At 41.9% G+C, this 13,130-nt stretch overlaps 1 protein-coding gene across 13 annotated transcripts; it reads left to right on the top strand.

Moving 5' to 3' along the window:
- The first annotated feature begins 696 nt into the window (after positions 1 to 696).
- On the top strand, positions 697 to 13,113 carry LOC118102406 (dynactin subunit 1). 13 transcript variants are annotated; one of them, XM_035148533.2, is made up of 32 exons: positions 697 to 856; positions 2,594 to 2,659; positions 2,774 to 2,968; positions 3,359 to 3,440; positions 3,549 to 3,580; positions 3,949 to 3,969; positions 4,503 to 4,526; positions 5,347 to 5,430; positions 5,895 to 6,047; positions 6,210 to 6,233; positions 6,674 to 6,871; positions 7,000 to 7,204; positions 7,294 to 7,372; positions 7,597 to 7,756; positions 7,952 to 8,056; positions 8,250 to 8,441; positions 8,554 to 8,670; positions 8,783 to 8,935; positions 9,020 to 9,180; positions 9,414 to 9,582; positions 9,723 to 9,791; positions 9,888 to 10,100; positions 10,249 to 10,410; positions 10,535 to 10,666; positions 10,777 to 10,902; positions 11,017 to 11,159; positions 11,274 to 11,440; positions 11,673 to 11,794; positions 11,885 to 12,080; positions 12,181 to 12,254; positions 12,346 to 12,435; positions 12,528 to 13,113. In XM_035148533.2, exons 2-32 carry the CDS (start codon positions 2,618 to 2,620, stop codon positions 12,663 to 12,665), a joined length of 3,828 nt encoding a protein of 1,275 aa, XP_035004424.2. In that variant the 5' UTR covers positions 697 to 856; positions 2,594 to 2,617; the 3' UTR covers positions 12,666 to 13,113. The 13 variants fall into 13 exon arrangements, with proteins under 13 accessions (XP_035004424.2, XP_035004423.2, XP_035004422.2 ...); XM_035148532.2 differs by having other exon boundaries at positions 3,946 to 3,969; positions 11,676 to 11,794; XM_035148531.2 differs by having other exon boundaries at positions 3,946 to 3,969.
- The last annotated feature ends 17 nt before the right edge of the window (positions 13,114 to 13,130 follow it).

The raw sequence follows: 13,130 nt of genomic DNA, 5'->3' as shown, positions 1-13,130 counted from the left end.
TCTAGTCTATTCTATATTCGGCAAACTATTCATTGAATATATGACTTTTGGTTGAACATTTAGGCCACATCTTTGCCACATTCATCTGCCATTGCATGATTCTCTGTCACTGACTACGTTTAAATGATGGTTCTGCTTAATTATCTAATTGATAAATTAGTGATAAGACAAAGTCTGGTTTAAAAACCTTAGATAATTTTGATTCTGCATTTTATTGTGTTACTTTGACCCCTTTCTCCCATCAGCGGTCTTGCTTTATTCACTGTTTTTACCCAATCATTCTTATCAATGATTAGAATTGAAATCTCACTTAACAAACACCCAGATTAGAGACCAAAAAGCTCTGTCACAATGTGAACATCCAAGACCCCTCATTGATTCCGGTTTTCCTGTATTTTACATTTATAATCTACACTATAATTTCACATTTTCTAACTAGATGTTATTGAACAAGAGGACAAAAAAAATAACAATGCTTCCACAGCTTCGGTCCTCAACAGTGAAGATGAAGGCAAACTTACATGAGGACTTAGTAAAGAAAAAGTAAATCGATCAAAACTGCGAGATAAAGGCGACAAACCCCATCACTGCAGAGGACTGTGAGTCAACAGCTCTGGGTGTTTAATCACGAAGTTCCTGCAGCCACTAGAGGCGCTAAGTTCCTCGTCCCCTTCTTCTTCTTCTTTTATCTTTTCTGTCTGTCATTACACCGGAAGTGCCCCGTCAAAACCGGAACAGGCTGGAGGATTTTCCAAGCTAGGTAGCCCAAAAAAAAATAACAACAGGGGCTACTTGACTGTCTGCATGAAAAGCACAAGGAGATTTATTTGAAGTCAGGGATCTCTGTGTATGCCAGGTAAGCCCAGCTACAGTAAGCTGATACTTCACGTTCGCTTTTAAGTCGCTTTCTGAATTTAGCTTCCTTGCTAACGCTGGCAGCCCAGCTGTCAAGTTGTTTAACGTTGTCAATGCTAACAAAGCTCTAGACTGAAATGTGATGTCCAACTAAAGCCGGTCGTGCTTGACTGTCACTGTTATTTTGAATGTAAGTCGAGCTAACATCTGTCCAACGTTATATATCTTTATTGCCATGACTGTATGTGTCCTATATCTCCATTTATGGCTCTGCCCTCCTTCTTTTTGTCACGAAGCTGTTGGAGCCTGTGATGCTTTACCTAACACACATATATTGTTTTATGGCAAACAAAAAAACAAGCATTAAAAATATTTCGCTCCAGGCCTTCTAAATAACAAATGCAAGCTAGCTAACGTTAGCCACCGTAACTGACTGTATGATTAAGAGTTCATTGTTGGCATTTGTTGTTAAATGGTTAATCTTACAAGACGTGAAATGGTTAAATGTACCAAAGACGTTGTATAAAAGTAGGGCTAGTTAATTGAGAGCTAATTGAAAGCTAACATCCATGTGTATTCCTGTGGGAGACACAGCAGCTAGATCCCCACCCTCCCTCCTCTTTCCGTGACGTGTTGTGGTAGACCTCTAGGATCCCTCCCTAAAATCCTCATGTATTGTCCTTCTCTCCCGGAAAAGAGGAAGGAATATGAAAACAGAGGAAAAGTAGCATTTAAGTCGTATCCTAATTCTGGAGGTGAAATTATACTAATCATTAATCATGGCTATGAACAGGCGACATTCCTATACCCCCAGGGTGAGTAACACGGTCACTTCTCATCAAATAATGTTTTATTTAGTGCATCAATGCTCATTTGATTTGTGCATTTGATCATTATAATGTAAAAAGCAAGAGTTTGTGATACTCACCATAAAGTGGTTGTCGGTTTCACCTTGTGTCATATTGCATCTTCATCAGAGAAAATCTGTAATACATTTTTTTTTTTTTGGTAAATCTTGATAATCCTGTACTTAAAATGAAAATCCTGTCCTTATGTTTAACCCATTGCTCCTATTTAGCTACTTTTAGTTGTATTTATTTTAGAGGATTCTGCAAAACGATCTCTGCTTCTCTTAAACTAACAAAAAAGCCTGCCACAGCGTCCACCATAGAGCTATGATAAGCCTTTTCTATCCAGTTTTCTGCCCTGTAGTTTAAAACTGTGAGTCAGCGTGAATTCACATGTCCCTACAGCTCTATTAAAGGATTACACTCAACCGCAGTCCTACTTTGTCCTGAATGAGCATCTTTGTGTGAGCAAGGCAGAGATATGAGTGGTTTATTAGGAGGTCTGCTGTGGCCCAGACATATGACTGGGTGCATGAATGTGTTTCTGTGCTCTGTGGCCTTAGGACTCGCTTGTTACTGAACATTTTTAATTCCTGAAGTTGCTCATAATTGCTGGTACAGGGAGAATTATGGGGCATTATAAACAACGCTATTTATCTGTGAACTTTAGAGGTCTGTTTGATTATATTAGAAAAATATTATAAGCTAAATCTATTCTATCAAGATTAGTTCACATAAAAAAGATAAAATGTCTGTGGCATTATGGAATGTAAACAATAAATTCTCTGATATGTAATGACTTCACCTTCCTTCTTTTGTTGCCACTTTCCTCCACCACAACTCATTGTCATTAGTCACTAACCTTCCTCTTCTTTCTCTTCCCCCCTCAGCTGACCAGCCCACTGATCAGCAAAATGAGCAGTGCAGGAACAGTGGAGAGTGGTAAACCTCCAAAGGTGGGTCACTTCTCAACAAAAATAAATAAAGAAACATAAATGAATAAATTACTATTAACTAGAGCAAAACAACTCAGTCTCTTTTCTTCTTTGTCTCTACCTTTCTTCTCCTAGATTGGCTCTACAGTAGAGGTGACAGGGAAGGGTCAACGCGGCACTGTCGCCTACATCGGCGCCACCCTCTTTGCCTCTGGGAAATGGGTGGGTGTTGTACTTGATGAGCCTAAAGGCAAGAACGATGGCACCGTGCAGGGGAAACGCTACTTCACCTGTGAGGAAAATCATGGGATATTTGTCAGACAGTCTCAGGTTAGTCAAATAAATATGTTTTGATGTAATGATGCAGTGTATGTTGCGCTCACAAGGGTTGTGATCATGATGAAACAATGCTGTTTATTTTTGTAAATGTGTTTGTTATATTTCTATTCTTATTTTTATTCTTGTTTTAAAATTGTATATATAACTTGATTTGGTCTTTTAAAATGATTAGAGTACCTGGGCAGTAATACTCATAGTAGTGCTGTTTAAGTTCTGATATCCATCCCTAATGCTAGTAGGGAGTGTCAGTAGTTTTATAGGATAATATTTTTGCTAACTTTTCTATTTCAGCATTTACTAATTAAAAAGGAAAATGCCCCCTGATGCTTGTATGTTGTTTTGATCACATCCTTGTGTGTGGGTGTGTGTGTGTATGCACAGATTCAGGTGGTGGAAGATGGCTCCAGTGCCACCTCACCAGATACTCCTGAGTTTGTTCTTGCCAAGATTCTCAAACAAAAAGGTAAGACTAGACCACAGTTGCGTCTGAAATTCATACATAAAGTAGCATCACAAAGTGAATAATAATAACAGTAAATAATAACATGCATACTTCATGTGTTTACTCCAGACATTCCAGAGACTCCAAAAACATCCAAACTGGTAGGCAACAATCTGCTGCCTTTGTTTCATTTCATAATGGACTTATAATTTTTTGTTTTCATGACTCAGCTTTAGAACATTTAAAGGTAATGCCTGCCCTGTCCAGAGCAGTTATACTGCTTTAAATGTATCGAACAAAATTAATCGAACCTATTAATAGCAAAATAAGTAAATTTGAAAGAGTGGTGATATGACTACCAATCCTCTCTCTGACTTATTCTTTGCAGTGTTTTCCTGACCAGAAATGCTTTTATCTAGTTTTTATCTATTTCTCTTCCCTTTTTTTTTTACCTTAGAATTAATTTCTGTTTTACCTCAGCTTTGGGTTGATGTCTCAATTGTGTTTTTCTGAATACTTTTCACAGCAGACACCAATGAATGTTAAGAAGGTAGAAATATTTTAATCTAAAATACATTTGCTTTGGTTGTTGCTATTCATACTAATGTGCCGACTAACATTTTGCATTTAAAATATACTCTTTCATGCTTTGCACGTCTTATTGATCACTCATTTTCACAGTTTTCTCTTATTGTTTATGTGCACGAGACGTTTTAGTTTTCTCACTTTTACTTTTTTATTCCGGTGAAATCATCCAGCATAAACATCAAGAGAGCAAAACTGTGACCATGTTAAGGTCATCATTGTGGTGTCTTTGTCCACTTGGCCTCACAACTCATTGGAATTTTGCCACAGTTGTGACTTTGTTGCATGAATTCACACGGTCTTGTGATTTGAGTCATGAGGAATAACTTCTTTGAAATGGTGCATGCAGCTATCGAACCTGTGCACAGTGGATATAAACTAACAGATGTATACTTACTATCTGCTGCTTATCTCTTATCTTGCGTCCCCGCTGGATGTGTGTGTATATCTGTGTGTGTCCATTCCTCTTTCCCCAACTCACCTCCTCCTCTCCTCCAGTCTTCTACCCGCCGCTCTGCCAAGGTGAGCTTGTCTACAGTTGACAGGGGAGGTGCATCCAAACAGAATAATTAAAAAACTTCTAAAAAGCTTTATTTCACTATTTCAACCTTGTGAGGGTGCTAAGCGAGTTGAAAACAAGGATACAGCTTTGAATATCTTGAATGCTTCAGAAAGCCAAGGATTTTTGTCTAGTAAGATAAGAAGTACGTGTTTTGGAGAAGGCAGCCAGGATTAGATTAGTTTAATAAGCACAATATTGAGATTACAATTATGGTTAGAATTTCACAACATTTTTCCTTTTGAATAATGATCCTTTGCATAGTTACATGGCAGAGGTTGTTGACGTACCTTCCACTGTAGCAATGGATTTATCATGGCTGCACAGTCAGACTGTTGGAAGGCGTAGTGTTCAGGAGGCCCCCTTTTAGCCAATTTCCTACTGAAGAGATAGTTGCCATAAATGATATGGTCTTTTATTTTGAAAAAATATAGTGGCAGTCAGATTAGACGTCAGCACGTTGTAATTTGTAATATATATCACATTTAACCCTTAAATGAATAAATAGTGTTAAAATACTTGATTTAAGAGAACAAGATACTCCTGTATAAAATCCTGTATTTCCTGTTTATTCACTTTTTAATTAATATAATTTTCTTTGCTTGTTTTATGTGCATTTGTCACCATTACATGTATAACATGAGAATAACTAAAACACTGACTCATTAATTTCCATTTAGAATAAATAAACAGTACAAGATTGAGTTTTGTATTATCAGACTTATTTTGCATTTGAAAAAATAACTGTTTAGAGTCCTAACACAATTTTGATCACACTGGCAGTGGAGCACGCCACGTCTCACACCTGCCACCTCCCTCCCCTCCCTCTTGGTACGCTCCGCCGGCCGCCCCAACCTGCCACTGACGGTACGATCTGTCATGTCCGAGTACTCAGGGAGTGGTGAAATGTTTGGTCACAGAAATCTGGTGACTTCTTAGTTTGTCTTGGCACCTATACTGGGCTCTATCCTTTCAACAAACTCTTACTCGTTTCTTGCTGACCTTCGAGGAAACCTTTGGGGAAAGGTGAATTGTTTTATCTAGGAATATACATTATCGTATTATCAGGCGCTAGTACAGGACGAATACAGAAGCATGGCTTAGTCTAGGACATTCACTTTTCAACTGGGTTCTTTAAAGTTGTCTGCTCACTGTGAGAGAAGCTCTTTTATGTAGCAACATTAGTTAACGCCACTAAATGATGCGTGCACAATTTATAACACTGCAATGGTTTAACTCGCGTCTTGACTCACTCCTTCCTTCCTCCTTTCTTTTAACTCTCATATCCTCCCTCTAGCCACTATCTGACACTTACCGTCCTATGTCAACAGACGTCTCGTGAGAGTCTGTCGTCCTCGTTGTCTGGCGATGTCAGTGAGGTTGGAGTGTCCTCCCACCAGGGTGCACTGGGAGCTCCCATCGTGCCTCAGCCCAGCGGGTCACCTGCGCCAGTCGCATCCCCAGTCCCAGCTACTCCGAGCAAGGTAGGTCACTTACAATTACAAGAGCTTATTTTAGTGTTCGTGCCATTTTTATATGGGTATTTTTCATTTTCAGTACCTTTTCAGTTTTGTCAGAATGTCTCCATCTTTTTCCCCTATCATATAATAAGTCCCATTTCATCCATGTTGTCATTGTTTGCCCAGGCGGAACCTCCCATTTCCAAACAGGTAGAGTGGCTACATGCATGCTGGTGATACCTGGCATGGGTTTACTAACAAACTCGTAACATAAGTGGGCAAAATGACCCTCAGCGCACCCTTCCAATAATGAATTATGGTTTTGTAATCTCCTCACAGTGGATTTCATGGGGATGCATGTCTTAACTTATGAAACAACGAATGAAATGCTCAAATTCACCAATGAGTTTCGAGGGAATAGATACATATTTCTACATTGTGCATCAATATTTCTAAGCTGGTTTCCTGTTAATTCAGCAGTAGAAAGTCACATTATTGAAGAAAATATAAAAAATTTACATTTAACATCTTCCTATTGGAAAATAAATGAAGTCCTTTTTTACCTTCAGCTAAAGACAGAACATTTAAACTGCAGGATCTTTTATCTCACCAGCCTGTTGTGCCCTCCCGTATCCTGTCTTCCTTCTCAGGAGGAGGAATCACTGCGAGGTCAGGTCAAAGACCTGGACGAGAAGCTGGAGACGCTGAAGATGAAGAGGACAGAGGACAAGGCCAAACTGAAGGAGCTAGAAAAACACAAGATCCAGCTGGAGCAGCTTCAGGAATGGAAGATAAAAATGCAGGAGCAGCAGACCGACCTCCAGAAACAGCTTAAAGAAGCCAAGAAGGTACAAAGAAAATATTAAATACTTTTAATAATTATTGCTTAATACAAAATAGCTATAAATGAAAGATGCAGCTCCTCAGTTATCAGGGAAATCTTTCTGAAGCTACATTTTTTACTTTCAAATTCCAGGAAGCCCGTGATGCACAGGAATCCAAGGACCACTACATGGAGGAGATGTCAGACACGGCCGACGCCATTGAGATGGCAACACTGGACAAAGAGATGGCGGAGGAGCGAGCGGAGTCATTGCAGGTGGAGGTGGACAGTCTGAAAGAGAAAGTGGATGAGCTCTCCATGGACCTGGAGATTCTTAGACATGAGATTTCAGAGAAAGGTTTTTGCACCACTCACTCAAAAAAAAAGCTTCTTTCTGTCCTTCTTTCTGTCTTTTGAGTTGAGCATACTACCTTTCCTCTTTTGCAGGCTCAGACGGAGCTGCCTCAAGTTACCATGTCAAACAGCTGGAGGAGCAGAACAGCAGACTGAAGGAGGCTCTAGTCAGGTTGGTCAAAAAGCTCCTTTTGAGAGGACAGATAACATTACCTCACCTTGCTGTTGGGTATTCAGCATCCCCAGAAAACCTTCAGCTTACTGTAGATGTGAAATACTTGTAGGGCAATCATGTCCGTTCACATCTACATTCACTTGCATGACATCATGTAGTTGTAGGTAGTTTGGTCCGCACCTAATAACAAAATGTATTTTAATTTTCCTGTTCTCTCTCAGGATGCGTGACCTGTCTTCTTCAGAGAAACAGGAACATGTGAAGCTGCAGAAGCAGATGGAGAAGAAGAGCACTGAGCTGGACACTCTGAGGACTCAGAAGGAAAAACTGCAGGAAGAAGTCAAGCACGCAGAGGCCACTATTGATGAACTGAAGGAGCAGGTAAACCCGGGGAGGAAAGAGCTGCTTTCATTAGATTACTTAATGTTCATAACACAGTGTTAAATGTAATGGCTGAAATTCTTCCCTCCATTCAGGTGTAGTGGTTTAAAAGAAGCATGGACTGTTTTTATTTGTTATTCCTCTCAGAATCTAACTGTACATATATACTTGCCTGTGTGTGTGGGCTTGTTCCAGGTGGATGCTGCTCTGGGCTCAGAGGAGATGGTTGAGACGCTTACAGAGAGGAACCTTGACTTGGAGGAGAAAGTCAGAGAGCTGAGAGAAACAGTCACCGATCTGGTCAGTATTCACATGAGTGACATTTCTGATCTACATACATTACTTTGTTTTCATTATGTCCAAGTATTCACAGTTTGGTTCCCATTTGAAGAAGAAATTCAGAATAAAACATTATTAAGCCCAGTAACCAAAAGAAAGGTCTGGTCACCACCTTCCTTTACACAATGCCCGTGTTTTTTTCCTTCACCAACAGGAGGCGATCAACGAGATGAATGATGAGCTCCAGGAGAATGGAAGGGAGACTGAAATGGAGCTGAGAGAGCAGCTCGACATGGGTGGTGCAAAGGTCAGAGAAGCTGAAAAACGAGTGGAGGCTGCTCAGGAGACTGTGGCTGATTACCAGCAGACCATCAGCAAATACAGAGATCTCACTACCAGGCTGCAGGTAGGTGGAAAGACGGAAATTAACACTTCTGCCGTAGGAAGTGAGTTTGATGTAGACACATTGGCAAGTGGACGTCCTGAAGCCATGTGTCCTTTCTTCCTGCTGCACATAGGATGCCAATAGGGACCTGATCAACCAGCAGAATGCCAACGCTGAACAAGTTCAGCAGCCGCCCGCAGAACTGTTTGACTTCAAGATCAAGTTTGCAGAGACCAAGGCCTATGCCAAGGTAGGAGACCTGCACTAAGACTGATCATAATTGACCAGTTTTAACTTGGTGAGATCAGTGCGCTCTTTGTCCTTCATTCTCTCTCTTAAAAACTCCACGTTTGTGTCTCCAGGCCATTGAGATGGAGCTGAGGAAAATGGAAGTGGCTCAGTCCAACAGACAGGTGTCCCTCCTCACCTCCTTCATGCCAGACTCCTTTCTCCGTCATGGTGGAGATCATGACTGTATTCTGGTCCTTCTTCTCATCCCCAGGCTCATCTGCAAGGTATGTAAATGTACAAGACTGTTTTTTATCTGTCTATGATGCATGTAACTCAGCAAGATGTATTTGTATCTTCTATCCTGGCAGGCTGAGCTCCTCAGTAAACAAGCCCAGGAGAAGTTTGACTTGAATGGGAACCTGGCGCAGGGGGCAGGGCTCAGAGGGCCTCCAGGAGAACAGCGCAGCTTTGCCTCAGGGCTGGTGTACTCCCTCAGCTTGCTGCAGGCCACTCTGCACAAATATGAACAGTACGCACTGCAGCTTCATCACTTATGTGCCAGAAATAAATAAAGTAGTGGTTCTAAGATGTTGGCAATAAAAGCAGTTGACTATAGTTTTATAGGATCATAGTTTTTCACAAGTGAAAGAAATATTATATTGTCTAGAATAATTAGAACCTGTTGCTGAGTTCATGTAAACCTTATTCATTAACAACCTGTGCTCCTTCTATTCGTTCCCCTCTTCCCTGGTCTTGTTCTAGGGCTCTGAACACCTGCAACGTAGAGGTTTTCAAGCGCATGGGTACACTTTACTCTGAAATGAATTTCCATGAGCGCTCCCTGGATTATTTCATCGACCTGCTGCATAAAGACCAATTAGATGAGACTGTTCAGGTGGAGCCCCTGACCAAAGCCATCAAGTACTACCAGGTAATAAATACAAACCGGTGATGTTACCTGAAAGAGCTGTATAGGACTTTAAAAGTCTTTTTCTATTAAGTGTAAATAACATTTACATACAAACATATTAGATTTGTTGTAGAGGAGTAACTCACTGTTTTGTTTTCCAGCAACTGTACAGCGTCCATCTGGCAGATCACACTGAGGACTGCACAGTGCAGCTGGCTGACCACATCAAGGTACGTGATGATTCTTCAGTGGTTGACTTATTTCTGTTGAGGAAAGTAAAGCAGAACTGTTTCCTAACTTTGTGCATTTCACACTCTCACCTCCAGTTTACCCAGAATGCATTGGACTCCATGGGAGTGGAGGTGGCTCGTCTGCGGGCGTTCCTGGCTGCAGGTCAGGAGAGCTCTGGCCTTGCTGTGCTTCTGAAGGACCTGGACACTTCGGGCTCGGATATCAGACAGTTCTGTAAGAAGATCCGCCGTCGCATGCCTGGAACAGATGTGGTTGGAGTACCTGCTGCTCTCAATTTTGGACCACAGGTATGGGTCCAAATGAAAAAAAAGACACATATGCACACAGAAATGTACATACACAGTTAATTACTGTATGAAGCTTAATCTGAAGTAGCTTTGACCTGTATCCTTTCCGTTTTGTACCATTAAACTTTATCTCTTGTATGATTGGCAGGTGGCAGAGACGCTGACAGAGTGTAGGCGCCAGCTGACCCGTGTGGTGGCCGTGCTGCAGGAGGTGGCTGCGGCTGGGGCTCAGATGGTTGCTCCGCTGGCAGAACAGGAGGGTGTCAACGCTCTCAAGCTGGAGGATATTGCCTGCAACGCTGTGGATCAGGTACTGTGAATACTCATGTGCCCTTTGAGCGATAAGGATTTTAAGCTTTAAATTACTGTTTTGAGACAAGTGATTGTAGTTTATCTCCTGTTTTTTTAATTAAAGACCTATTTTCTCCACCAAGGTGTATGGCTCCCATGGCCTGAGTGGCCCAGAGTGTCTGCGTCAGTCCTGCAGCTCTGTCATTGCTACCATGAACAAGATGGCTACGGCCATGCAGGAGGGAGAGTATGATGCTGACAAACCTCAGGGCAAGGTATTTGCAGGCCTTGTGTATCACATAGTTCACTGAAATCAAAGCATATTTATATTCTTTGTCACTTCCTTCACATTCACTCAACTTGTTATCTTCCCTTTCGTCTTCAGACTCCTCCTGTGGAAATGAGAGCTGCCACCGTCAGGGCTGAGATGACTGACGCTGAGGGTCTAGGTGTTAAACTAGAAGACAGAGAGACGGTCAACAAGGAGGTCAAGAAGTCTCTTAAGATCAAGGTAACACAGTGAAGAAAACACCTGCAAAAAAAACCAACCTCTTTTGTCTGAGAAATCAAGTTTTAATAATAAGCCCGTCAGTTAGAAATCAGAGAAATTCTTATTCCCCCCCAGGGTGAGGAGCTGAGTGAAGCCAATGTCCGCCTCAGTCTGCTGGAGAAAAAGCTGGACACCTCCACCAAAGACGCAGATGAGCGGGTGGAGAAGATCCAGACCAAACTCAGCGATAATCTCTCCCTGCTGAAGAAGAAAGAGAAGTACGAACCATTAGATGCAAAATCATTTGTTTTTATCTCTTTCTTACTTGCCCTTGTTTCTCTCTTGTGCTTCCGATTTATCTCCTCATTGGCCTCTTTTCTCCTCATCTTCAGGGAGTTTGAGGAGACGATGGATGCTCTGCAGGCTGATATCGACCAGCTGGAGGCCGAGAAGGCAGAGCTGAAGCAACGCATCAATAACCAATCGAAGATGACCATTGAAGGCCTTAGAGGCCCGCCTGCCTCTGGAATCGCCTCTATTGTTCAGGGATCTGCAGGAGGTACATTTTTCTGTGGTTATGAGCATTTATTGTACATAGATCGAAATGTTATTTACTGGAAAGCTGCGTCAGTCAGCTGATAATGAGGTAATCTTTTGCTTGTAGTTGGTGTAAAGTGCTACTGCAACAAAAATAGTCTTCAAATTCTGTGCGAAAAAGACAATGAAATGTCAGAGGAGTAGCACAGGGTGTCAGCGATATAATATTTGTCACCTTTCTTCCCTCTGTCCAGCAGGTGTGGCTCTATCCATGGCGGGGCCAGTAGAGGTGGTTGACTCTCCCCTCCTCCGGCAGCAGGTCGAGGCTCAGAGACTGGGCATTAAACACCTCAAGAATGAAAACAACAGACTCAAGGTACACTAGTTTGGCGTTGGTGTCATTATATTGTGCTCTGCTGGATGTCTGAACCCTGGTAATATTGACCAAAAGTATATTTGACTACAGGCCGAGAAGATGAGAGCCCAGCTGGCCTCCCTGCCTCCACTCCGCCCCCCCAAACTGCCACAAGTGTCCAAAGAAAGCTCCATGCCGCCAGAGGGACTGAACACAGGCATCTATCGCAGGACTGACCAACTGCTGGCGACGCTGCTCAAGCTGAGTGCAGAGTTTAAAGTGGTGGACATCACTGGGAAGACAACAGGTGTGTGCATACATATATAACCTTTTGAATAAGCTGCTGTTTAAAATGTGATTTAGGTCACTTTGCTTCAATTTCTGTCCCTCCCCCTCGCTTGTTCCAGTTAGTGCCAGTGCCCAGCTGCTGGAGCAGACGTCTCGACTGCAGAACCTCAGTGATGCTCTGGACAAACTCAAGGTGATAACTTTAGAGTCCAAGCTCTTCTCCTTAGTGTGTCAACAAGCTAACAGGAATGCACAAACCAAACATTTGCAAACTTCTGTTTCAGGGAGAAGTAGCTGAACACGTGGTCACGCATCACCGTGGAGCAAAGGCTTCCTCTGACTTCGCCACCTTCCCGGTGTCATCCTTTGTTAAGGTAAAAGCATACAGCACCAGTTACAAGGCTTTGATGTCAGTGAAAGAAATGGATCATGTAAAATGATTTCTTGTCCGTCTGTTCTTTCTTAGGCCAAGGAAGAAAAGCAGGGGAATACGGTGCTTGTGGGTCGTGTTTCCATTCCATGCACCCGCGGGCACGAACAAGTCCACCGCCTCGTCCTCTCACAGCAGCAGCTGCAGCAAGTGCACAGCCTCCTCATGGTGTAAGAGCACAGCCAAGATTGAAGGAACATCAAGAAAATCTTTTCTTAATTCCATCTTCCACTTGAAATTCTCAATTTCTTTCCTTTGCTTTTCACTCTTCTCAGGAAATTGTATCCAGCATTTTCTAAGTTAAGACAGCACTAATAAAACTAGAGCACAGGTAAAAATGATTGGTGTTTATTTTGAAAGAAGGGCAAAGTGGATTTGACTCTTGTTGTAGTCACGGTAACAGTTTGTAGGCACCACATTTGCTAACTCTTTGTGGGAATGGGGGAAACTACAACGTTATTTTTACTGTGCTCACACCTCTTTAGTTTCTTCTTTGTATCTTTTGTCTTTGTAATAATAAATGTTAAAGAAGTTATTCCCAAACCAGAGCTTGGTATAGTAATGGACTAGTATTTGTAGTAATTCAGACAATAAAAGGAAGCAATTCATTTCAGAACATCAATTATGAACGTGTCTGTG

The sequence above is a fragment of the Hippoglossus stenolepis genome, chromosome 23, assembly GCF_022539355.2.
Source record: "Hippoglossus stenolepis isolate QCI-W04-F060 chromosome 23, HSTE1.2, whole genome shotgun sequence".
Classification (NCBI taxonomy): domain Eukaryota; kingdom Metazoa; phylum Chordata; class Actinopteri; order Pleuronectiformes; family Pleuronectidae; genus Hippoglossus; species Hippoglossus stenolepis.
Note: the sequence above shows the minus strand (reverse complement) of the source record. Positions and strands in the feature narration are given on the sequence as shown.